Here is a 27862-nt window from a genome sequence, read left to right on the forward strand (position 1 = left end):
TCCCACCCCCTCCTCCTCTGCCTGGGATGACCAGCATTCTTCCCCCTCCCCCACTGCCCAGTATGACAGGGATACCTTCACCTCCACCTCTTCCCACTATGATAGGGGCCCATTCCCTACCTCAAAACTCAGCCATGCCACCACCACCTCCCCCACTGCCAGGTGCGGTAGGGATCCCTCCCCCTCCTCCACTGCCTGGCATGGTAGGGATCCCTCCCCCTCCCCCACTGCCTGGCATGGTAGGGATCCCTCCCCCTCCCCCACTGCCTGGCATGGTAGGATCCCTCCCCCTCTTCCTGGTGCTGCAGGAGTTCCACCTCCACCCCCCACTCCCAGGCATGCCACCTCCTCCTCCCCCACTGCCTGGGAGGGAAGGGCTACCACCCCCTCCCCCACTGCCAGGCATCCCACCTCCTCCACCTCTGGGATTCAACGTAGAGGAAATTGTCCCTGCGTGGGCCAGCAGTCTTGGCTCTGCTGCACCACCCCCTAAAAGAAGGAAGATGCCAACGCTAAGGATGAAGAAGCTGAATTGGCAGAAGCTCCCCTCCAATGTGGTGAGAGGTAAGAACTTCTGAAGTGCTACATCCTTACTCAGACCCTTCCAGTGAGGCTTCAAAGAAAGTTCTTGAATCTGTTCCAGCAGGTTCTTTTCCTTCGCAGTTGAGTCTGTCCCTGTGCTAGATGCTGCGTCTTATGTAATTGAAGCAGGGAAAGGAGCTTTTTCTCAGTGGTACCAATAATGTAAGCCAAGCTTTTACATTCATGTTCCCTCTCGTGGACACTTTTTCGAATGAGACAAAAACAGAATTTGAATATTTTAATGTATATTGTAAATGACATATTGAACACTCTTTTTGAAAGGGAGAAATGTATCAGTACAGGAAGGCTGGGAGGAACGTTGTCCATGGGGTTGCAATGGGTCGGACATGACTTTGCAACTAACAACCACAACAGGCCATGACATAAACTTATAAACTTATCAGTGTTCGATGAATGGTTCTCTTTAAGCTGAAGCACTGTCATTTAAAATAAAATAAAAATCCCTATAGGTGTCGTCTACAAGTAAAAAATGCAGGAAAGAATTTTTCTGGCTTTGGAGAGGCATTATTGTTCAGTATATTATTAAGAGTACATAGGTGTTTGCAATGAATAGACTTTCTTTCTGAGAGTTGCTCACATATTCAGGGAAGTTACATTTCAGTTCTTGCCATTCCGAGAGAGAGAGAGAGAGGAGGGAGGGAGGAGGGAGGGAGAGAGAGAGAGAGAGAGAGAGAGAGAGTGCGCGTGCGTGCGTGTGTATGTAATGAACATAGGGCTCAGCCAGAACCATAGAGGGCTGAGCCAATCATTACACTGAATTTTTATTATTGTAACCCTAGTAATCATCCTATAAACTAAGGAATGTTTGTTTATTTAATTTGTTTATTTAATTTGTATGCCGCCCCACTCCCGAGGGACTCGGGGCGGCTAACAACCAAAAGGGAGGGAGGGGATACAAATCAGATACTGGGGTTAAAGGCAGCACATGGGGAAAAGTCAAGAGAAAGGTGTTCTTCCCTGTTCTGTTTAAGCAAGTGTTCTTCCCCTTTTCTATCAAAAATCTATGTCAACTAAATAATTAACAATTTTAATCCTAGGATATATTTCTGTGCATGCAATTTTGCTATGCATTTTCCGTGTGTGTGTGTATATATACATAGAGGTAGTCCTCAACTTACAATAGTTTGTTTAGTGACTGAAGTTAGAGCAGCACTGGACAAAAGTAACATAACCATTGAGCCTCAGTGGCACAGTGGTTAGAGTGCAGTACTGCAGGCTACTTCTGCTGCCTGCCGGCTGCCTGCAATTTAGCAGATCGAATCTCACCAGGCTCAAGGTTGACTCAGCCTTCCAACCTTCCAAGATGGGTAAAATGAGGACCCAGATTGTTGGGGGCAATTGGCTGACTCTGAAAATCACTTAGAGAGGGCTGTAAAGGCACTGTGAAGCGGTATATAAATCTAAGTGCTATTGCTATTTTTCACATTTACTAATGTTGCAGGATCCCCTTCGTCTCATGATCAAATTTCAGACACTTGGAAACTGACTCATGTTTCTTGCGGTTGCCACATCCTAGGGTCAGGTGATCACCTTTGGTGACCTTCTGAGAAGCAAAGTCAATGGGGAAGTCAGATTCACACAATAACCGTGTTACTGACTTAACAACTGTGACAAGAAAGCTTGTAAAATGGGGCAAAATTCACTTAACAATTATCTTGCTTAGCAACAGAAATTTTGGGCTCAATTATGATCATCAGTCAAGGACTACTTGCATATGTATATCCTGCCGTTCGTTCGGAAATTCAAGACAATTTATTTGTCCAAACATTACACATACCGACTTGGCCGTATCCTTTCCAAGGCATAGATGTGGACTGTGAGATTTTGAGATGTAACTCACCATCCTGCCTTGTGTCTTTCAGAGAGTCACTCTATGTGGGCATCAACAACAAGAACGAGTGAAGAATATATGAGCCAGATTACTCTAAAATAGAACAGTTGTTTTGCTTTCCACAAACCAAGCCCAAATCAAAAGTTGCACCAGTGAAGACAGAACCAAAAGAGGTATGTTTATAATCTACTTGAACTAACCCTATTCATTTGGATGATTGGTTGAACCATCCGAGAGTTCCCGTATATCAGACGTTGAGCTTGCTACAGAAAAACATCCTGTTACCCAACTAAGCAAGGAAGCTTTTGAAGTTAGAAGGAACATGGGGTTTCTGTTAGTTTGAAGATTGCACATGTTTTAAAAATGATTTGCCAGGAATATTTCAGATATTATGTATGGGACAACATGTCACTACTCTTGAATAAAGCTTATACCGTGTACATCTTTTTATTTTTATTATTTTATTTGTGAACATGAAAGCCTGTAAATGATGTGACCATGCTAAATTGCTCCAATACAGCAATTTTAATTAGTTTTATTTAGGGCAAATGCAGGTTATTCATTACTAATATTCCAAAAACAGGATTCTTAATAGAATTCAGAGTGAAGTGATGGACAGCAAGGAGAAAGCAGAACTGCTTAATTCCTTCTTTGCATCTTCTTTATGCAAAAGGAAAAAATAGCCCAACCTATCAAAAGTAGCATTGTCAGGGAAAGAACAGGTTTGCGGGTCAAAATGGACAAGGAATTGTTAATAGATTTGGCAAAGTCCATTTATAATGCCATAAGTCTTCTTATTTTACAAATTTCTATAAAAATAAGACAAAGAATAACTGGCAAGTGGTTTTAATTTATACTTTGTAACAAATTTATAAAACTGACCAAAAATGTTTCAATTTTCCAAAACAGATTACATTTCTAGATTCCAAAAAGAGTCTTAATCTGAACATATTTTTGAAGCAATTTAAGTGGTAAGTGGTATTTTTATATTGATAAAATAATGCTAACATTAAAAATAATATTGTAATAATTAACATTGCCATCCTGTGCTTGTTTTATCTAATTATTATACGTCTACATATCTATTCTCTTAAACTGCACTGAAACACTGAATTACAACAGAGCTTATCATACATTTTAGAATCTTTAGAATTTAGAATACACATGAAACTTCTCCAAGTAGCCCTCTTGCTTTAATGAAGTTTCTTTTTGCATTGAGGCAAAGAGCAAAATTATTTCTATACTCTGGGACCTGCTATCAGGAGGCATCGTCTCAAATCTGATATATTTTTGGCATATGTACTTGGGATAGATGCTACCTGTTGTCATAACATAATAGCCTAAAACTAGACCTGGGTAGCTTTTTTGCCTGAACCTAAAGATCTGTCTCCTCGTGGATCATTTAATCTACCTAGCATCCACATTCATTGATAGCCAAACTCAGAATATACCTGCCATGACTAATTATTACTAATTGTTTTATCTTTCTTAAGTATGCCCATTCCTTTTTAAACCTAATTTAGCTAGCAACCAATACTGAATGTTGTTGTAATGAATTCCAAATGTCAACTGTAGGCATAGAATGAAGAGATCTTTTCCCTTCTGACTTGAACATGCTTGTAATCGATTTCATTGGGTGGACACAACATTCTAACCTTATAGCAATAGCAGTTAGACTTATATACTGTCCCATAGTGCCTTGCAGCACTTTCTGAGCAATTTACAAAATCATCATATTGCCCCCAACAATCTGGATGTTCACTTTACCAACCTCAGAAGGGTGCAAGGCTGAGTCAACCTTCATCCCGTCAGAATCAAACTCCAGACTGTGGGCTAACAATTGGCTTGCAATACTGCCTTCTAACCACTGCATCACCAAGACTCCTTATGAGAAGAAGAGGAGAGAACCTTACCTTTTCCCTCCCCATAATTACATAACAGTGATTGCATCTAATCCACAATCTCTTTTATCCACAGCACTAATGAGGAGGTGGTTAAAATGATTCAGGAAGGTGACAGAACAAAGTTTGATGTTGAAGTGCTCAAGCAGCTTCTTAAACTCCTACCGGAAAAACATGAAGTAAGACAAACAACAACAAAAGTCTGTTATTTTTATTTTTATTGGTATTGTATTTGCTGCATTTATACATCATGATTTAAAAATCAATATATATTGGTCTGTGTGTGAGCGGGGAGAGAGGGAGGGTGTTTTCTAGCCTCTTCATCAGTGTGGCTGAGAAAAGAAGTTCAGAAGCTGTCTCCTTAGATTTAAATTAATCAGAATTTAATATTACATCCAAACAAAAATATAGTCAATAAATTAATGATTTATTAGCTTCTTAACCCATCATGATGCTGAGGACCACAAGCCTTTGTATATGTGGAAACAGCGATGTTACTGGAAGATGACATTTCTCTTTTCTTGCTAGATAGAAAATTTGAAAGCTTTCAAAGAAGAAAAGGAAAAATTATCAAATGCAGATCAGTTCTATCTTCTACTCCTTGGAGTTCCTAGGTAAGAGTAATGTTAATGAGAATACAGTAGTTGTTAAAGAAACATACATTTAATTAGTTAAATTAAATATACATATTTTAAACATTTCTAAAGCAGGAAACATCATTTGTTTTAAATGATTCCAGTGTTATAGTAGTCACAGAAGAGTTATAGATGGCACAAAGGAGAAATCTTTTTCTGATAGCAGTTATCTACAGTTTCAGAAGTACTAATATAGTATAAAGAGGTATACTTTAATATCTAAATGAATGGATTGAAAGGTAATTTGATAAAATAAAATAATGGTTGAATGTATTCAGTTGCCAGTTTAGAATAAGATTAATACAAAATATTTTTACACAAACAATTTATGCCAGCTACATCTTCCTACAGGTAATCCTTAATTTACAGTCATTCATTTAGCACTGTTCAAAGTTACAATGATACTTATATCTTATGACCATCACAGCATCCCCACAGCACCCTCCATCAAAATTTGGATGCTTGGCAACTGGCATATACTTACAACCTAGTCCTAACCCTAACTATTTATTTATAAATTTTATTTGTCCCCATAAGGTAACTCTGGGTGGCTTACAGTCATAAAAATTATCTATATTAAACATAAATAAATTAAAACCAAAGATTACAATCTAAGGACATGCGGAGAGGGTGGGGGTAAAATCGGGGGAACTGGGATCTGTTGTTACTCGATCAACCATATTCACTGGGCTATTAAAGTTTAAATAATATCAATATATTAATAATGGACTTAATATTGCTACTTTTCCTGTATTGTCCATTGAGAAGTCAAGCATTTAAATTTGTAAGATACATTTCACAGATTTGCTCCATACTACTGATTGTCTTGGAAAATGTTCATTCTACCACTGTTTGGGTGCACAGTGTGCCATGTGGTATTTGTATGATTCTCCATTCTAGCTACCAATTGAGGATTGAATGTATGCTGATGTGTGAAGAGACTGCTGTTCTGCTGGAGATGTTGCAGCCCAAAGCAGAAACAATAAGGAAGGCTTGTGAAGGTGAGTGATTGTCTAAGGCCTAAGTACAGTTTGGGTGTTCTGAGTTGTCTGAAGAACAGCCAGTTTCTTTCCAATCTAAAAATCACAATTTGCTGAGAAATCAAAGTCTAAGTACCTTTGAAGAAAGCCAAGACTTAAATGGTTTGGTCAGTGCTTACGTAAATGCATAGATCTGTGTTTTCTCAGAAGATCCGCGTCCACCCTTGCAACAGGTATAGAATATTTGTGTTCTCAAGCTCTCCAGATTAGTTAGCAGTCTTTGAGAATGGAATGAAGCCATTATCAGTTTGGTATGCAGTGTACTAATCCCATCTGTCTAGCAGCAGCTCAAGCGTTCACCTTTGAAGTAATTCAAATATGCAAGGTAGAAAGCAAAACCTCGGTATGTCTGTGCTTTTATCACATTCCATCATACCATTCCCCTTCGGTGTAAATAACTGCAGGCAAAGGAAAGAGAAGGAGCAAGAATGAAACAAGAGATAGAAAAGGAAACAGCTAAACCTCATTTCCACGAACAACAATCACTATATCTCTACATAGCCACACAGACATTTTTTGTCAATTTCATAGAATCATGCCCTAGTTGCCCCACCTTCTCATTGCATTCACTCTTGCTTTGCATATCCTTCCTGCAAGACCCAGGTGGATCTTACTCTGCTGTTGTTCAGAAAAGCAGTGAAGACTTAGCTCTTCATCCAGGGATAGTGAGACCCCCTCACTTCATTCCATCTAGTCTGTCAAACTTCCCATCTTTGATTGGTGTTATTGTAATTTATTTCTTTGTTGTGAGTTTATCCAAAGTCATTGGGTGTCACGCAGCATACATGTTTAATAAATTATTGCTCTTGTTGTGATTTGATCTTCTTCGGTCCTTTTATCTTTATGACCAAACCATTTCAATTATTCTTTCATACTGATCAATCACGTCTATACTGCATGAGACAATGTTTATTCAGCATCCATTTATTCTTGACTGCAGCTCTTCTTGTTTCCCCACACACATTCCTTAAGCAATCCATTCTCACTGTATTTGACACTGAACTTTTACTTTTACAATATACACAGAAAGGTATTTTTATATGCAGCCTTTTAAAAAGTTATTTTGATAAGCATTCCTTCCTCAAAATAGGCCACAGTGTATGAACTAGCTTTCTCTCAACATTTGCACATCATAACGTTTCTACGTTCATTTTCCACCATATTCTGTTACCTGCTTTTTTTTTCCTTTCCACCTCACTTAGGTGCAGTTTTATATAATCAAGTTGGAAGGAGTCTCAGATGACAACTAGTCCAAGCCTTGGCTTGGTGCACAATCTGCTATAACATTTGTCCTCACACAATGTTAATTTCAGTCACTTGCTATCTCTATTGTGACTCTCAACAAACACATTTAGGTTCCATATTAATGCAAAACATACCACTTTAAGACTATTCTTTTTGCCACACACTGTCTCTGGCTTTGCAATAGCAGTAGCAATAGCACTTAGCAATAGCACTTAGCAATAGCACTTAGCAGTAGTAATAGCAATAGCAGTAGCAATAGCACTTAGACTTTATACTGCTTCGCAGTGCTTTCTACAGCCCTCTCTAAGCGTTTAAAAAGTCAGCATATTGCCGCCAATAATCTGGGTCCTCATTTTACAGACCTCAGAAAGATGGAAGGCTGAGTCAACCTTGAGCCTAATGAGATTCGATCTGCCAAATTCAGGCAGGGAGCTGGGAGTCAGCAGAAGTAACCTGCAGTACTGCATTCTAACCACTGTGCCTCCGCGGCTCTTACACATGATCTCTAATAAACTATACCTTTCTCAACAAATGGAGCCAATGATAATTTCTATTTAGAGGTTCAAATTTTGGCAGGTGTGCAGTTTTTGCATTTACTCTTGCTCCATTTAAATTTGCAGAGAAGAACAGTTGCCACTATCTTCTACTCATCAGACCTGGATGTAGTATTTATATTCAGATTCAGATTTTCAGATTTAGTTTATTTGTATGCCGCTCTTCTCCGGGAGGGACTCAGGGCGGCGAACAACTCAAAGCGGGAAAGGGGAACATAAAACACAATACACGTGATTTAAATAAACAAGAATCATACAGCCACACAAGTCGAGAGGGGAGGGGAACTCATCAACCCCAGGCCTGCCGGCACAGCCAGGTTTTGACGGCTTTCCGGAAGGCCTGGAGAGAGGTGAGGGTCCGGATCTCCGCGGGGAGTTCGTTCCAAAGGACCACACTAAACAAACCACACATTCACTCATAAGAAAAAAAAATCTTTTATATTTAAACATTTCTTCAGTTGCTCCAACTAGACCTACAGCGTTCTTCTTCTTCTCAACATTCTTCCAACATTTATTATTTGTTAAAAATTGAAAAGGCTTATTAAATTGATATTGATATTTTCACCAGGCCATCTGTGTCCACCTATTTAACAGGTTTTCTTTCCTCTTAGATCTCCTCTCAAGTCAACGGTTGCCCGTTTTCTGTCAATTGATCCTCAACGTTGGAAACTTCCTGAACTATGTAAGTGATCTTGGGGAAAAATGTACATTTAAAAAAAAGTGGTGAGTAAAACAGTGTTGTTCTTCTTGCCTGTTTTGTAAATATTGTTCAAACCAGCATTATGAAAATAGCAAATATAATATTGTTCATTCTTGTTGTTGTTCTTTTTCTCTGAAAGGGAAGTCACACAGGAGATGCCGATGGCTTTAAAATTGGTACTTTGCTCAAGTTAACAGAAACTAAAGCGAACCAGACTCGCATTACACTGCTCCACCATATATTAGAGGTAGTTTCTGTTGTTTTTCATTGATAAATATAACAATAATGGTAAAATACTAATCGAAAGAAAGTGATGCAGCTGAAATGTATACTAGCCAGAAACATCTAGATAAGACGATATATTCCTTTATTTTGTTTCATTTGTTTTTTCCCTAAAATTTTTATTGCAAAAATATTTGAGGGAGATGGTATTTAATTAAACAGGTGTTGGCCAAAACATACGCACAATATTTTGCTTACATAAAATTTCTTCTTGACTTTTTTAGTGTTTTTCTTGCTCATCTAGCTTTATTGATTTTATTTGCTTTCTTATTAATGCCAATTTTTGTCAAATTGTTATTTATACATTTTAACCTTATTTTCTGGCATTAATTATATGGCTTAAATTGTTCCAACGGAATGTAAGATGTCCTTGCAAAATATCAGGTACAGAAGAAGGGCTTAAATTATGGCCGTTCTCTGTTTTAGAATCCATCCAGCCTAGAGATGATTTTTTTTCCCTTTTATCTTCCAAGTAGATCTTTATGGTTGCTTTTTAAACTGATTCTTGAATTTTCACAAAGTTTAACAAATGCATTTTATTTATTTATTTATTTATTTATTTATTATTATTTATTTTGTTTTTGTTTAGTTTGTCAAACATGTACGAGATAACAGGTAAAAGTATAAACATGGACATGAACACAGGAAAGGGGAACAAATAAATGGGGACAATAGGACAGGGACAGTAGAAATGCTGGTGCACTTATGCATCCCCCCCTTATAAACCTCTTAGGAAAGGGATGAGGTCCACGCTAGACAGTTTAAGGTTAAAGTTATGAGGGTTTGAAGATGTAACAACAGAGTCAAGTAGTGCATTCTAGACATTAACCACTCTGTTGCTGAAGTTGTATTTTCTGCAATTGAGTTTGGAGCAGTTTACTTTGAGTTTGTATCTATTATTTGCCGATGCATTATTGCGTTTGAAGCTGAAGTAGTCATTGACAGGTAGGACATATTTGGTAGAATACAGTCCAGTTCATCCAGCAGCTTCTATTTCTTGGAACAATCTGCCCTTGATATATAACTGACCCAATGCTTTTGGTCTGGATGAGGGGAGTCCCAATTGGTTGAGCTGCAGTATATTTTAGTGTGATCTCCATTCTACTGTTGGGAGATTTTGCAACGACCCTTTGGAAACTTGTTTTTAATTCCCACTCATTGATCCAGATCCATCTATGGTTAATAGTTAAGCTGAATGCAGTGGATTCAAGGCAGACTTTATTAAATGGGGTAGTTCCATTCACCCAACCGCAGAAAATCACATGCCTCCAGGCCATCCATGGATGTTCGGGAATTCTATTCTCTTTGATAGATCTCTGTTTAACTAAGACTGATAGGCAGCCAGTATTACTATGCTTAATCTCTGAAAAATGAGTTGACATACAGAAAAACTGCAGCTATCATAAATCATACATGTGTATAATTGCTTTTTTTTTAATTTTCTCCCCCCTTTTCTTTTTTGGTTTAGGAAGTGGAAAAAAATCACACCGATTTGCTTCAGCTTCCCAAAGATCTTGAATGTGTTTCAAAGGCAGCTGGGTAGGGATCACTATATCTTTTATTATTGGCAAAACTAGTTTTATAGATATACTTCTTTCTTATATTTTTGTTGAAAAAAGTAACCTAGACCATGCTTAACAGATAATTTGATTAATCATACTTTAAAGTATGATAATATTCCGCATCAAAAACTTGTTCACGGCAAGGTAATTGAGTCTCCATAATAATAGCCTAGAACCTTTGAAGTTGTTTTTTGCACAATTAGGGTTGTACAATCCCATCACATCCACAGGATTCCAATTTTGTTCCTATGAATCAATAGATGCAGAAACAGCATTTATGGCTTGTGTCTTTTCAGAATCAATCTAGATGTTATTCATTCTGAATCCAGCTCCAATATAAAGAAATTGCTGGAACTTGAACGGAAGCTGTCATCTTCAATTGAAGAAGTGAAAGCCCAATATGGAACAGCCATTCAGGTTGGTGTAACACAACTCTTAATGCTCTCCTTGGAGGACACCTCCACTGTTTCCATGTAAACAGTTAGCTACTACTACATTTGTGTTGGAAGGAAGGCACTTCCGTGTTGAAAGGATTTGCCAAAGACATCACCATTGCCCAGGGGATGCACAGGGTGCTCTTTTTATGCCCTTGCATATAAGTCCAATAAACCTAAAAACCTAACCTTGCTATTTTTCACACCAAAGTGGTACCTATTTCTACTTGCATTTGCATGTTTTTGAACTCCTAGGACAGCCGGGACACATTGACAGGCGCTCATTTGGTCATGTGGCTCACACTCTAGGGTTATGAGCTTCCAAGCTTTCAACATCTGAATGGACTTCAGGCTCAGTGTCCTAGTCACATAAGCCACAGCGGCCTCTATGAAGTTAGCTTTTAGAATTTCAATTTTAATCTCTTCCAGGAGAGCTTAACTGCAACCAAAAGCTGGAGGATGAGTTTGAACTCGTTGAAGCTAAGAAAACAGAGCTTGCCAACTATCTCTGTGAAGATCCAAACAAATTGTCTTTGGAGGAGATATTTAACACCTTGAAAACCTTCCGTGATCTCTACTCAAAGCACTAAAGGTTTGCATTTGAGACATTAAAAAATAAGATGAGATCTGTTGTGAAACCTCATTCTGATGCACGGCAAAAGTATTGTAAAATCCTTAGGTGGATACAGAGGTAGGTTGCTGCCAGTTTGGACTGGTTCCGGAGAACCAGTGGTAATTGGGTGTGGGTCGCCGAACCAGTAGTGATGGCTGGATGGCCACGCCCCTGAACCAGCTCACTCCGACACTCACCCTGCCTCGTCTTCGCCACATGCATCCACACAACTGCCTCCTAGTGCCTATACACAGCTAAGCAGCATGGGCTGTTTAGGGAGCCCCAAGGCTTCACAACCACCGCCTCCTAAGTGAGATCTAGCCTCTCCGCCTCCTCAATACAGAGGCAGGAGGCGGCAGTTTCATTTGCTGCCTGCGGGTGCCAGGGCAGGGGGTGGCGAGCCACCAAGCGAGCATGCCAGCATCTGCCGTCTGCCTCTAATCTGCAGTTTACTTGTGAGCAAGTTTACTTGTGAGCAGGGTGCTCAGCAGCCAGCGGATTGCTGGATTGCTCGCTTGGCTGCTCCCCCCCCAACCCCGGAGCTCAAAGGCAGCAAACAAAACCACACACTCTCCTGCATTCAGTTCTGCGCAGCTTGGGTTGCTGCTTTCTTTTGCCTTTTTTAAAAAAGTTTTACAGGATACTTTATTTCCCATCTCCAATCTGAAACATAAATTTGCCAAGCCACGCCCATAAAATAAGCCACGCTCACAGAACTGGTAGTAAAAATTTATGAAACCCACCCCTGGATGGATAGTATTGTTTTAGACTATTGGCTCATACATACACACAAACACAGAAACAAACAAGAGGGTTGCAAGCACACAGCATTTTGGATTTGATTCCAAAACAGTACCTTACAGCACAGGGAGTTGCAGGTGTAACACTTGTCCGCATCATTCATAATTTTCGTTGTTTGAGGGAAAAGAAGTCCTAAAATCCATAGCAAATTAAATGGAGTTGGCACTACTGTGCACAGTATAAGAGAATATTTAGGTCCATCTCCTCTCCCCCCGCCCCCACCCCATTCCCTTTCTTGCCATGTTCCGCTTTTCTTCCTACATGCACACAGTGCAGATGTGGACATAAAAATAACACAAATGGAAGGAATTCCTGGAGTCTAAAGCTGTTCTATTTTTACTGAGCTGAGCTTCCATCTCTCTGCATCATCAGAGAGTTGACATTAAAATAATACCAGGACTTTAGTTTCAGAATGATTCTTGGGGAACTGATTGCCTAACCAAAATACACATTCCTTCTTACTGACTCTGTATTTTTCCCGTGCATTTTCCTGCAAGATTTTGAAAGTGTTTAAGCATTTTGGTGTGTCTTTCTTGGTAGTTCAGCTACAATTTGGATCTCATCTCATTGTCCCCTTTTTGTGACTTCTTGATGGGTTTTAGTATCTCACCTCTATTAAAAATATATACAGTATTTTATGTTGCACTACTTCTTTCTCCTTACTTATATGTCATTTTATGTATTGATTTTTTAGTTCTGATTCCTTGAATCAGAATCTCATGATTCCAAAAGACAGATAGGATATAATTCATCTTAATGTTGATCTAATTGTGATTTGTTGTATGGCAGACTTTAGCCACAGTTTCCTTCTACATACATGAGAAGGAATTGTGGTTTAATGAATGAGAAACTCTTTATATACCTGGGCATCCGAAGGGAGCACTTAATACATAGTCCAATCCTGGACCTACAAATAGCAGTCTGGCCTGAGCCAGTGACTCAGTAAAGGGAATTTCTTGTAGCAAAGCTAAAAGAAGACATAACTTTTTTGGACTATATGTAGTTCTTGACTTATTACCATTTGTTCATCAATCGTTTGCAGTTATAATGGTGCTGAATGAAGGGCTTACAACTTTTGCCCAAAGTAATGGTCATTGCAGCACCTCCTTGGACAGGTGATCAAATTTCCAGTGCTTGGCAGCCTGTCCACACTGATGACCAAGGACTTCAACTCCCTCCACCAGCCTATCTTCCCACCATCTACATTCATTTGGCCCCCTGCCACCCTGTGGTCTGCTACCCCAGTTGATCTTCACCATCTTCTTCCTCCCATTGCTGATGTGATATACCTGGCCTGGCATTTGGGTCAGGTTGAGCTTGGTTTCAGCTGTGGGGAAAAGAAGACAAAAGCAACTCCTGAGTCAAAACCAAAAAGTCCCTTTGCAAATGTTTCTGGAGTGCAGTGCAGAAAGGCTTTCTGGCACACCTCAATTCAGGGGATGCTCTTGACTTCTTCTTCTTTTTCCTTCAGCCAAAGGCAAGCCCTCATTGGGCCAGTAGCCAGGCTAGGCATGCAGGAGCAAGAAGACAACAAAGATCAGCTGATCAGCACAGAGTGGCAGGAGGCTTGGAGTGCAAGATGGGGAAGGCAGCTGGGGCTGGACCATGAAGCTGCACAGTTTGCACCAGTTTCCTTCCCTACAAGGCAAGGTGCAGGGTGGCCAAGAGTTAGGGGGAGATAGGCATGTGGGAGAAATTGGCGACGCCTCAGAGTAGGCCCTATGGAATGAGCTGCCCCCAGAGATCCGGGCCCTACCCACTCTCATGGCCTTCCGTAAAGCTATTAAAACCTGGCTTTTCCGGCAGGCCTGGGGCCTGGGGCTGTTGACCTCTTGATTGAGGTCCAGCCCCCCTTTGATTGGGTGTATGTTGTGCTTCTTCTTAACTTTGTTGTGTCTTATTGTTTTAATTCATTTTTAATCTTTTTCATTTCTGTAAGCCGCCCGGAGTCCTTCGGGATTGGGCGGCCTAGAAATTCAATAAATGAAATGAAATGAAATGAAATTGGAGAAGTACTTTATCTTACTGAGGCTCAGGGCATGGGTGGGTACTCACTTAACACACACCAGACACAGATTGTCAGTTGATGATGACAACTGGGACTGCAGGGATGACAGTCATATCTCTTCTTGCTGTATAACCGCAACACTTACTTGCCAAATCATAAGTCGAGAGCTACTTTCATAAGCAATTTCTTTGCAATGAAAATTAAGTAGGCCCAATGTGGAGCATTGTAGTATGACAGGTGAAAATCAGGCAAAAGTTAGAGCCACCTTTTACATCCCATGTTCCACATACACAGGAAAACAAGGACCGAAAGGAACAAGCAGCCAAAGCTGAGAAAAGGAAGAAACAGTTGGAAGAAGAAGAAGCTAAGAGGCCAAAAGGGGAAGATGGGAAAACCGGTGAGTCATGTAGAAGGTTTTCTTTACTTCCATAAGCCTTATCTAGCAACATGCCCATTGAATTCAACTGAAGTTACTTCCTAATGAAGCTGCATGGAATTGCAGTACCTGGGGGGGGGAGTTATTTCATCTCAAATACTGCTGTCACTATGGTTTTGGCCATACCTGTTAGGCTAGAGTAAGCTCCAGTGAGTTTAGTGGAAAGTACTTTTCAGCTAGTATGTTGTCATACTATAATGCTGGAGTGTTTTAGGAATACCTACATTCAAAGCCATCTTGATGCTTTAAGTGAGGCTCACTCTCTCAGTCACCCAATTTCATAATAGGCTTTTTTGGAGGCAGGAAGAAAAGAAGAAAGGAATGCTATGCACCAGCTTAAAAAAATAACAAATAATGTATATATAGTAAATAGCCATAGGAATACCAAGTTATAATGCCAGAAAACAATCAGAATATATATGTATAGATATGTTTCTGTATAAGATAGATGGATGGATGATAGATAGACACAAACAGACATATATACATGAAAGAGATACACACACAAAGGGACACACAATGAAACTGAAAACAGTTTATTGTTTTAATGCTATTCTTATGCATATACTATCTAGCACCTGTGCATATTCTATCTGGCATCAGTACAATAGAATAATGTGTACAGCCTTGATGCAAGGGAAAAATAATCTCTTTATATGAGAATTTGCTACACTGAAGCATAAATATAATCAATAAGGAAATAAAGTTAAGCTTTCCAGGCAATTATTCTCCAAATAATCAGAACTATAGTTGCACGTTCTGTTGTACTCAAGTTTTAGTGAGAGCTACTAAAAGCTATCTAAATGTGTAATTCTGCTCCCTCTCTCCCAGTTATCTGGATTTCCACTTTATGGACAGAGGTGGGGCTAACATCTGGGCTGTTTTTGTAATTCTTCCAAACAGCCAGAAAATAAAGCACAACACCCCCCTAAAAAAAAATGAACCCTGGATGGATGAGATTATTTACATAAATGTGATTAGTTGTTGGTTCACTGCTAGAAATTGCAAGGATAAATTCTCATCAAAGGATGAACATTGGATTGTTTTTTTTTCCCCAGGTTCCAAAACACAATTTGTTTGTTAAGTTATTTTGTATATACAACTGCAGCTCAACGGAACCCAAATAAAATGCACTGAAATGTGGGGCCTCCAGTCCAGCCATATTCTCAATCTGATTGAACAACTCACTTTTTTCTCCAAATTCCAACTCTAGTTAAGAAAGAAGCTGTCAAACAAGAGGAGGTGTGTGTTATTGATGCTTTGCTGGCTGACATAAGAAAGGGATTCCAGCTACGAAAAACAACCAGGAACAAAAATGGCGTAAACACTCCCATGAAAACTACACCTCAGAAGGGAAAAGTGATCGGTAAGAACAAAAAATCAGTTTTTTTTCCACTTACTTAACTTACAAAAGTCCATCTTGTTTCCATCTGTTTCCATTGATGGCCAGTTTGCTTCCAGGTCCAGTTCAAGGGGCTGGTTTTAAGACTGTTTATAGTGTGGGCAATCTAAGGAACCACCTCTCTCCAGTTACATTGTCCTGTCCCATAAGAGAAGGCATGTTGCAGGTACCTTCGGATAGGAACCTTCATATGGTGGTCCGAAGATATGCATTCTCTGCTGCCACACCAACCTTATGGAACAATCTTCTACCTGAAATTAAAGTAGCTCCACTCATTTCCATATTTTGAACACATTCCTATGTCATCACGTCTGGGGCAATTGTAGACTGGCTCAAATGCCTCCATTATTGAGGAGGCCATTTTACTATTCTATGGTATTTTTTATATTTATAATATTTATCCATGTGGATTTTTATATTTTACATTTTTTTTATTTATCTGATGGTTTCTGCACAGTCCAGAGTAATTTTCAATGAAATGCGAGTAATCAGGACCCTGGTCTCAGGCTGCTGTCGCTAAATGCCAGGTCTGTAGTTCACAAGGCTCCCCTCGTCCGGGACTTAATCTTAGACGAGAGGGCAGACCTGGCATGTATTACTGAAACCTGGCTGGGCCCGGAGGGAGGAGTCCCCCTCGTAGAGATGTGCCCAGAGGGTTTTCAGGTGCTTCATCAGCCGCGATCCCATGGAAGGGGTGGAGGTGTGGCTATTGTTATCCGAGAGTCTCTAGTACCTTGTAGGATCCCTGCTCCGGAGCTTGTCGGGTGTGAGTCCTTGCTGGTGAAGTTGGACCTCAAGGGTCAAGTGGGCTTGCTGTTAACGTACCTGCCTCCCAACAGCATTGCAGCAGCCCTCCCCTCGCTCCTCAAGTCAGTAGCTGAGCTGGCAATTGAGTTTCCCAGGCTTATGGTCCTGGGGGATTTCAATTTGCCTTCGCTCGGTGAACACTCTGATGGAGCGCAGGAGTTCATGGCTTCCATGACAGCCATGGACTTGACCCAAGTAATTCGGGGCCCGACTCACTCAGCGGTCACATGCTCGACCTCGTATTCCTCTCGGAGCAGTGGAGTTGTGATCTTGGTTTGAGGGGTAGTGAGACCTTACCCCTGTCATGGCCGGACCACTACCTACTGCGGCTTGACTTTCGGAGACCAAACCCCCACTGTAGGGAGGAGGAACCGATTAGGTGGTTCCACCCAGGCGACTTATGGACCCTTTGGGCTTTCAGACGGAGCTTGGGGTTGTTCCTGATACCCTCGCCCGCAGTCCGGCGGAGACTCTGGTTGCTGCTTGGAATTCAGCAGCGGCAGGGGCTCTTAACCAGATTGCGCCTTTACGGCCGATCCGAGGCAGTGGATGCAGGAGGGCCCCTTGGTTTACTGAGGAACTCCGGGAGATGAAGCGCCGAAAGAGACGCCTAGAGCAACGATGGAGATCCCGTAAGTCCGAGTCAGACCGAGCGCTTTTAACATCCAGCATCAGAGCCTACCTTCGGGCAATTAGGACGACCAAAAGAACACACATTGCCTCTCTGATTGCTTCCACTGAGTCGCGCCCAGCCGCCCTGTTCAGGATAACCCGTTCCCTCCTAAATAGGAGGGATACGGGCGATCCTTTGCAGGGCAGAGCTGAGGACTACGTCCAATTCCTCGCGATAAAGTGGCTCGGCTTCGGATGGACCTGGACTCCAATTGCGCAGAGCCAGCGAGGCACCAGGGGAAAATCTGGAAGGACATCACTGGATTGATTTCCAAGCTGTTACCCCTGAGGACGTGGACAAGGCCATGGGAGCTGTAAGTACCTCCACTTGTGTACTGGACCCGTGCCCCTCCTGGCTGGTTGCTAACAGCAGGGAGGTGACACAGGGCTGGATCCAGGCGGTTATTATCGCCTCCCTTCGGGAGGGGTTCTTTCCCCCCGCTTTAAAGACGGCGGTGGTGAGACCCCTTCTGAAGAAGCCATCTTTGGATCCAGCCGTTCTAAACAACTATCGTCCAGTCTCCAACCTCCCCTTTGTGGGGAAGGTTGTTGAGAAAGTGGTAGCCTTTCAGCTCCGGCGGTCCTTGGAGGAAACCGATTATCTAGATCCCTTCCAGTCGGGATTTAGGCCTGGCTACAGCACGGAAACCGCTTTGGTCGCATTAATTGATGATCTCTGGAGAGCCAGGGATGGAGGTCACGCCTCCGTCCTAGTGCTCCTTGACCTCTCAGCGGCCTTCGATACCATCGACCATGGTATCCTTCTGCGATGACTGCGGGAGGTGGGGGTGAGAGGCACTGTCCTACGGTGGTTCTCCTCTTACCTCTCGGACAGGTCGCAGTCGGTGTTGGTCGGAGGGCAGAGATTGACCCCTAGGCCCCTAACATATGGGGTGCCGCAGGGTTCGGTCCTGTCCCTCCTCCTCTTTAATATCTACATGAAGCCGCTGGGTGAGATCATTCGACGGCACGGGATAAAATACCATCAATACGCGGATGATACGCAGCTGTATCTGTCCGCCCCGTGCCAACTCAGTGAAGCGGTTGACATGATGTGCCAGTGCCTCGAGGCTGTTAGGGACTGGATGGGGCTTAACAAGCTTGTACTCAATCCAGATAAGACCGAGTGGCTGGTGTGTTTCCCTCCTACTAATTGGCCAAGTGCTCCATCTCTCAGGCTGGGGGGTCAAACAGTACGCCCCTCAGACAGGGTTCGCAATTTGGGAGTCCTCCTGGACCCACAGCTGACTTTTGAACACCACTTGTCGGCTGTGACCAGGGGGGCATTTGCCCAGGTTCGCCTGGTGCACCAGTTGCGTCCCTACCTGAACCGGGAGGCCCTCACAACAGTCACTCGCGCCCTTGTGACCTCTAGACTGGACTACTGCAACGTGCTCTACATGGGGCAGCCCTTGAAGAATATTCGGAGACTTCAGCTTGTCCAGAATGCAGCCGCGCGAGCGATCGTGGGTGTACCTCGGTTCACCCACATAACACCTATCCTCCGCGAGCTGCACTGGCTGCCTATTGGTCTCCGGATACGCTTCAAGGCGCTAGTCGTCACTTATAAAGCCCTTCATGGTATTGGACCTGGGTACTTGAGAGACCGCCTGCTGCCAATTACCTCCACTAGACCGATTAGATCCCACAGATTAGGCCTCCTCCGAATTCCATCCGCCGGCCAGTGTCGACTGGCAACTACCCAGGAGAGCCTTCTCTGTGGCTGCTCCGACCCTCTGGAACGAACTCCCCGTGGAGATTCGAACCCTCACCACCCTCCAGGCCTTCCACAAAGCCCTCAAAACCTGGCTGTTCCGACAGGCCTGGGGCTAAAGAGCTGTTGCCCCCGTCTTGAATGGTATGACTGTTGTGAGTTTTAAATTATATATTGTTATGTTTGTTTTTTAAATTTTGTCTGTATCCCCCTTCCCCGGTTCGAGTTGTGAGCCGCCCTGAGTCCCCCTTCGGGGGAAAAGGACAGCATACAAATACAATAAACTGAACTGATAAACTGAAACTGATAACTGAAATGAGTGGCTAAATAAATTTGATTATTAAATTAGTAAATAAATCCAGAATGCGGACAAATAGAATTCATTGTCTTCTTTCTGTTTTTTGTCTCAAAGCTCTTTTCAAAAATTCTCAAAGCAGAACAGCGTGAAGCAGTATCACCTCAGCGTCCAGAAATTGTTTTTCCCTTCTTGTTGTTAATTGCAAATGTTTATGGGAAAAGAGAATAATATGAACTGGGGATAATATAACTCTACCTAGCATAGTTCTTTCTTGTTTTTAACGTTAGAACATTGCTTGGAATATTATTGTTACTGGTTGTACCTGATCCTTTTCCAAATAGAAATGAAAGCCACATTTGGTTGGAAAACGCCCTCATGTGGTCACGTCTAGTGTGAACCGTATTATTAGCAACAGAAATGCCTCCAAAGCAAGCTTGATTCCTGGCAAGTTAAGGGACACGTTTACACCATTTTGGAACCCCCATGGAAATGGTTTAATCTTTCAGGATTCTTTGATTTTTTTTCTTCCCAATCTCACATACAGTCAAAGAATTCTCTAGCTGTCTCCCTTGGAAGTGCAGATGAGGTCAACCAGGTACTTCCCTACTGGGATAAAGCCGTATCATAGGCCTCCCCAAAGTCTCTGTTCCCAATGGAATGACAACATGAAGTTGTTAAATTTTCCTCTCTCCACCGCTCATAAAGAAACCCATGCATGCACAGACGCACACAATAGGCTTGTGAAACAGAGATAGAGAACGAACACAGGATGATTTAAACTTTGTGTTTGGTAGCTTACAATCTAGCTGTTGAGTCCTCTTCAAAAGTAAGGTGTTTTTTCTTCATTTGAACTGTACTAAGGTTCAAGATTACAGGTGGGAGCTCAAATGACAGGAATCTATATGCACAAAGTGTTGAAAAATGCATTTTTGGGGGGGAAACTATAACTGAATACTTCTCCTGAAATGATTGTGTCAGCGTTCCAAATATCATGCAGAATTAAATCAGAGTCAAAGGCAAAACTATGCTTAAAGTTCCAATTTAATAAGGCAGGCATGTTGGCATCATGCTGTGGGATCCCAATTCTGGAAGTTACATCAAAATCCCACCCATTAAAAGTTCATGATCTTGTCCCCACACCCACAGTCCACATGGTCCAAACTTCTTCTTCCACGCTAGCACCTACGCCCAACTGCTTCCGATGAGGTGCAAAGGTTTGGGAGACAAAAGATGACCTTGAGCTTCTAGGAAGGAATTTTTTATTTGAAAACAACACATTCTAGCCCTTGCTACCCCCCCCCCTTAATGAGAGTGTGGCAGGCCAAAGATTCTTAAAGGAACCGCTGCAGGCCTGACAGATTGTTTTATATGTACTAATATGCTGGTATTTGTTTATGAAAGAATGTTCTATGCTCTCAGCCTCGATCTAAATTTGTGTATTTATTTACATCTATTTATTTATGCAAGTATTTATTTATTTATATCCCATCTGAATTATTTTTACAAATAAGGTGCTTAATGCTCCTTTTTCCTCCTTCTATTTTCCCCCACAACCACCACCCCCCTATGTGGTGAGTTGGGCTGAGAAAGAGTGACAGGGCCAAAGTCACCCAGCTAGCTTTCATTCCTGAGGCAGGAACTAGAACACACAGTCTCCTGGCGCTTGGCCCAAAGTCAGCTTTCATGCTTAAGGGCAGACTAGAACTCACTGTCTCCTAGATTCGAGACTGGTGCTTTAACCATTTAATATAATACAGGCCCCACCTTTTGTTTTAGGCCTTAAGTAAGCACAATTGCTTACATATGTGTTCTGACCCCCCTCCGTCTGGTGAGTAACGCCGACACAGCTTACTGTTAGCCACGCTTTATTCACAGTAATTACTTACAGACAAGACGTTGGCAGCAACCCAGACTCTCACAGATAAGAGATACAGTACACACAAGAGCTTCTCCAGCTTGGTATAAACAGTTGTGTCCTGCAAAAAGTCTCCTCCCAAAGTCTCTTCTTATATAGGCTCTTGGGAGGAGCCAAACCACAACCACCTGGGCTTGATTATCTCTTATGAGTCAGTCTCCATAATTGCTGCCTCCGTTTCTTCGCCCTTGTCTGCTTGGCGTCAGGGACAAACTCCCTTTGATCTTCACCATGCCTCAGGCACCTTCTGGTGGCCAACCAGCCTCTCTGGTCCCTGCTCGGAGTCTGAACCCTGCCCAGGGTCCTCCACATCTTCCAGAGCCGACTCATAGGGTCCCTCGCTATCGGAGTCCATTGGCAGCTCCAACAGCTCCTGCTAGGCCACAACACATATGTAGGGCTTATATTTTTTATGTGGGGAGGCTCTTTTAATATTGTGTACTACAGAGGCAGAGAAGTTACCATGACAAGACAAAAAAGGGAAATGTTACTTTCCTTCTCCAACTGCAATTCCTATAAATTCTATTCACTGCTGAACACTGCAATGGAGGGGGGGGAGTTTCCATTATTTCAACATATTTTTTTACTGCTAAGAAAAGGGACAACAGGAAAACTCACAGCCCAGAAGAGAAGAGTAAAAATAATCTTCCACACTGAGATTATAACAATACCCACATTGTCACTATTTTCTCCCTACTCTTCTGTTTTGTTTTTGATGGGGAATTGGGATGATTCAGTGGAAACCTTTTCTCAGTCTAAGCTACAACTATTTGTGTTGGATTTCATTCTTATTGGTATCATTAATTTTCAGACCAAAGCATTCAGGATGTGAAAGACCAAGCAAGAAGATGATTCAAGGACACAGAATAATTTACAGGACCAAGTAGAAAATGCCAAGCCTTCAGAAGGGGCTACCACAAATGAGAAATCTGAGGTGGCTACTGACTCATTGAATTTACAGAAGCCACCTGATGCCATTGGGAATGGCATTTCTTCTCCAGCCCAGCCAGATCCAGAAAAGGCCTCATTACATTCCTTTGCTTTGGAGGAAAATAGACAAGCTCCAAATGGAACAAATCCGCAAGAGGAAAATGACTCCTGTTCCTTTCACGATGCCATTGACCATGATTTAGTGTTGTCTCACTCCATTACTTTTGTAGAGTTTACAAGTGATAACTCAGCACATTCAACCAGCCTGAATATTAAAGCTGATGAGGTTGACTCAGGGGCCCCAGCTAGTAGAACTGAACCTGATGACTCCTGGAACCATTTAAATTCAAATGACCAGGTAAACAATATTTGTAGAAATGATGACCCAGGAGAAAAAATACCTGAAAACACGAAACAGCTCACAACCTCTCAAGAAATGGCCTTGAAACTTGGCCCTGCCAGAAGCATCTAAAGTCAGCGAAGACCCTTCCTCAGAGTCCTTGTTGGACACGTCCCAGGACAAATCCTTTTCAGAGCCGGTAACTGATTCTTCATATTCAGCAACGGTACCTTCAGAACAAGCCCAAGCTGGAAGAGATGGCCAAAGAAGTTCATCAAAGCGCAAGAAGAAAAAGAGACACAGCAAGGGCCATTCAAGTAAGTTCATTTTCATTGCGGTCTTTGAACATTAGGGCCAAATCAAGATGAACCTCCTTAACCTGTATCCTCCCAGATATTTTCACCTACAACCTGAGCTAGCATGCCCAATAGGTAGACTGATGGCAGACATAATCCAAACCATCTGGAAGGATCCAGATTTGGAAATTTCCACAAATAGACTGTTTAATTTATTAAATGATGAGCTGAGTTTTGGGGTGGAGTGCATTATGTTAATGCAAATATTTTACAAAAGTGTAGATGACCTGGATCATTTTTATAAAAATGTTCCCTACTACCTTATCCCAAGTGGAATGCCTTCTCTGTTATAGCGCCTGGTGCACATACATACATTTGATAAATAATGAATATGCTTTTTGTTACAAAGCTATTGTTTATTTCACATGAACATGTGGTTGATCCAAACACTTAATTGACTAAAATGCCATTATCTAGAGCAGCGACCCCCAACCTTTTGGGCACCAGGGGACCATTCCATGGAGAGAGATTCTCCGTGGATCAGAGGGGTTGTGGTTCATGTGCTGCTATATCCCGTGCATGGGCTTCTCTTGTTTGCACGGCCCGGTTTCTGGCATGCTGCGAACAGATGCCAGTCCTTGGGCCAGGGTTGGGGACCCCTGATCTAGAGAGGACCCTTGTGTCCTTGCCCACTGATTGTTATCCCATGACTGTGATATTACAATGGTATTTGCTAATATCTTGTGGCTACATTTAGTTGTCTTCTCTTTTATTTGAAAGCAGTGGTTGACACTGATTTAAAAGCGATGGTTGATACTGGAGATAAAAACAAAAAGAGTTTGTGAGATACAGTGAGGTATGTAAACCGCCAGGGCTGCTGCTGTATGTGACTAACCATTGCGTTGGGATCTTACCCACCTAATGAAGTTGTTGATCATCACTACGTAAAGCTATGCTTCTTGTAGCTAATTATATGCAGTGTGTTATTTCTTTTTTAATACAATGCTTTTTATTTTGGGTGATTTGCTATCTGAGCTCAATTTCTGTACTTCTGGAATCGTCAGCAGACTCCAGGCTTTGGGTCTTTTGTGTCAGCCAAACATCATTTTCTTGGAGGAAAGCATTGTCTCTTGTTAAGTTGTTTAATGTTGTTAGAATGTTGGATAATAGCAAATGTTCTTCCTTTTGTCTGATCCTCATTTTCCATTCTCCGAAATTCTACAAAAAGGCAATTTCAGGTATGGTCATCTTCACTCCAGAATCAGAATAAGGCTGGTCAAGGGCTTTGAAAAAAAGATTCTAGTCCTAACCAATCCTTCAGTCCCATTGTCTTTGTTGAACACTGTTGAAGATGGTGCTGATGTTGTAGAATATTTATTGATGATTCTGCACTACTGTAAAATCCAGTGGTCCTTCAGAAATTGCCATAGGATTTTGCAGATCTCCCTCCCCATGGATGGAAGGAAGGGTCAGCCTTGCAAGTTACGTCCTAACAACTGGATCTGGATCATGTTCTTAGTACCCTAAAAATTCTTAATTATTCCTCAGAATCAGTTTCCATTTGCTTTCAGACAAGAAGTTGGCCATTCCTGCCACTGCATTACTTTCTCCTTTGTCTTCTGATTGCAAGCAGCCATAACATAAACCAATCAAATGACATGTGACTTTCAAATGCTTTATACTATGTAATCAACATGCTTGCTTCACCAATTCATCTATTTTTGTTCTTACAGTGTATTATCAGAAATGAAAATTATGTGGAACATTTTTCAGTGAGGATTCCAACAACTATCCATTATTTTCAACCAGGGCCCCTCTTTCCTCCACTCAACAACAATCTATTCAGATGTTTTCCTTTTCAATACTTCTCTCTCCACAAAAATACCTTCTCATAAAAGTATTTACAACTATACAGTATTCAGTGTTTCCGGGGGACGTCTTCACCTCTTTAACTTTATAAAGTAGGGGTGTCAAACTCAAGACCGACTGGAAACAGTGAAGGATGGCCCGCAACCTGCAGTGCCTCTCCCAGCATGAAGCCCTCCCGAGCTCCATTTTTGCTGACAAAGTTGCAGAAAGCCGTCGCAGCCAAAAATGGAGCTTGAGAGCCCATTTTCATTGGCAGAGAATTCGGGCCACTACAGGCACCCCCGACACGAGTGATGTTGAGCTGGCCGTGCCCACTCCAGCCCCCCAAGGTCAAACATAACCCCAATGTGGCCCTCAATGAAATCGAGTTTGACACCTCTGTTATAGAGGATCTCCAACTGGAAGTGCCAAACACACATGGAGATCCTGGATGGTCTAGCAACTGAATTTTCTATGATCAGTTTTCTGCATGCACACAGTTAGCAAACTCAAAGGGTTGATTATAGAGTATGCAATTTCTAGTGTGTCCATTCCCTTCTTCTATGTCATGACTCTGGTGTCTGAGCATCAATAGGTGAACCACAGTCAGGCCTTTACTTGACCAACTAACCTCAATCAACTCCTTTAATTGATCAAATTTTATCTAGGTCAGTGGTTCTCAACCTGTGGGTCATGACCCCTTTTGGGGGTCGAACAATCCTTTCACAGGGGTCGCTTAAGACCATCGGAAAACATATTTGCAAAAAAATACAGAAAACAAAATAATTTTATGGTTGGGGGTCACCACAACATGAGGAACTGTATTAAAGTGTCACGGCATTAGGAAGGTTGAGACCTACTGATCTAGGTGAACAAGGATAAAGAAACCTAAAAAAATTTGTCTGTAAGTGCTTATAGAATGCTAAATAGCAAGACTGATATGTTGCTGAATATGCAGGATTTGTTCCAAGGCCATAGGAGATGCACAGAATGGCTAGATGGAAAACCCTTAAACTCTTCATTCCTACCTCTGCCAATAGCACATTCATTTGGAATCAAAACTCAAAATTAAATCTCTTCACTTTTCATTATTATTTTCAGTTTGGACATTTTGGGACCATTATAATTCTTAGCTGTGATGAGCCAGAGAATGGTCTAGAGCAGTGTTTCTCAACCTTGGCGACTTTAAGTCCTCTGGACTTCAATTCCCAGAATCCCCCAGTTATGCTGTGGCTGGGGGATTCTGGGAGTTGAAGTCCACAGGACTTAAAGTCGCCAAGGTTGAGAAACACTGGTCTAGAGACACACAATGCAGACACAGCATTAAAGCTAATCAAATTTCCGTTTGAATGGAATCTATAGACAATTCAAATGGCTGTTTGAATGATGTAATCTCAAAGCGGCACTAAAATTGACTTTTCCTTTTCTCTGCAGGTGGTGCAGCAAGACAGAAAAATAAAAAGCATGCTATTCAGCTATTGAAAGGAGCCATAGTAATAGAGTGCAGTTAATTTTTGTCTGGAGGTACTTGATAGAAGTAATTAATACTCAAATATATGATATATATCCAGACTTGAAAGCACCCTTAGACTGTGCCTTATATAACATTCTTATCCCAAAATAATTTTCTGCTACTTTGGGGCCATGGAGTCAACTCCCGATGGACAAAATTGTTCGACATAAGGTGAAGGAGATATGATCTAAGACACAGCTGGAACAAGTTGAAGTTAACACAGAAAATTTTTTAAATATTTTTTAAATAGTTTTATGGCACCAATCTCATGTTTAGACAATGTGTCAGTTTAGGAAGTATGATTCAACAAGGCCTGATTTTGCAAAGATCTGTATTTTTGAGTTAACAACATCCTTCAATTTGATTGTGCTATACTTTATACCAGGTTGGCGCAAGCAATTTTTGTGATACTATCAGATACATATCACATTCCTGTTTTTACGCAAAGACTTGTTACTCCAAGGATTAGACAAGAGAGATTTGTTTTAAAGAAAATTAGTAATTATTCTGATATCACCAGTGTAGTTGTCTGCCACCTAGTGGCAAAGGTATGCAATTACTGTCCATATGAACACATGATAGTCTTCATGTTTATCCCAAACTTTTTCACTACATGCACTACGACACTTCTTTTCAAGAAAACTTCCTCCCAAAGTAATTATTAATGCAATCAATTTTACACTTTTTTGTGATGGTGATAGTAAATGTGTTTGGGGCTAGGTATATCTTTTTGTTGTTGCAGATGTATAACATTAATGGAAATATTTTAGAGTTAATATTGGGAATGTGATTCCCTTTTATCATAAAAACTAAAGTAATTTTTTGTAGTTTATAAATATTATTGAGAGAATTGCAGATTTGTAAATATCTGTTCCCTTTTGTATGTTCACTTATATGAGACTGAAGGTGTAGAAATTACTTTATAAACTGAATTTAGCAGTTATAATTTGGAAAGAAGATATTGACTGAGAGAGATCCTGCTGAAATAAAATGGATGCTGTGTGATAGTGGGATTTGCAAAGCTAACTTTGATTTCTTCTCCAAATCTGTTGGGAGTGTCTTCTGAAAGCTTTTGCCTAGGCAGGCTAGAATAATGGGGAATTATGAACTCCAGAAGTCCAGAAAATGCCAGGTTTAAAAAAAGCAAGCATGGGTATTTGAAACAAAGTTAACTTTACCCATGTTTTAGTTTATCACAGAATTTGAACAGAAGAACTAAGCCAGATGCCTTCATAGCAGGTTCTTCCAGCCTTGGCATCTTTAAACTATGTTGATGGGGAATTCTGAGAGTTCATCCATACTTTTTAAAATTACTAAGATGGAAGAAAAGTGCTCCAGACATATTGCACTACAACACCTTTAATATCAGGAAGCCCAGTGTCCCAGTGGCTTAATGACACTGAAGATGGTCTCGGATCAGGGAGTTCGAGCCCAAGCATTGTGCGGCAGGGTGAACTCCTGTCACGTGCCTCAGCTTTTGTC

The 27862-nt window shown here is 41.5% G+C and overlaps 1 protein-coding gene across 1 annotated transcript; it reads left to right on the plus strand.

Annotated features, from left to right (window-relative positions):
- On the plus strand, positions 1–27862 carry LOC116506279 (inverted formin-2-like). Its single transcript, XM_032213939.1, is given in 18 exon segments — positions 1–564; positions 2466–2507; positions 2510–2607; positions 3344–3405; positions 4412–4514; positions 4864–4949; positions 5871–5971; positions 8421–8491; positions 8649–8756; positions 10260–10330; positions 10650–10774; positions 11220–11360; positions 11363–11379; positions 14504–14606; positions 15859–16011; positions 22614–22741; positions 22830–23040; positions 26302–27862. Coding segments are annotated over 18 exon segments (2235 nt in total). The 5' UTR covers positions 1–26; the 3' UTR covers positions 26379–27862.

The sequence above is a fragment of the Thamnophis elegans genome, chromosome 1, assembly GCF_009769535.1.
Source record: "Thamnophis elegans isolate rThaEle1 chromosome 1, rThaEle1.pri, whole genome shotgun sequence".
Taxonomy (NCBI): Eukaryota; Metazoa; Chordata; class Lepidosauria; order Squamata; family Colubridae; genus Thamnophis; species Thamnophis elegans.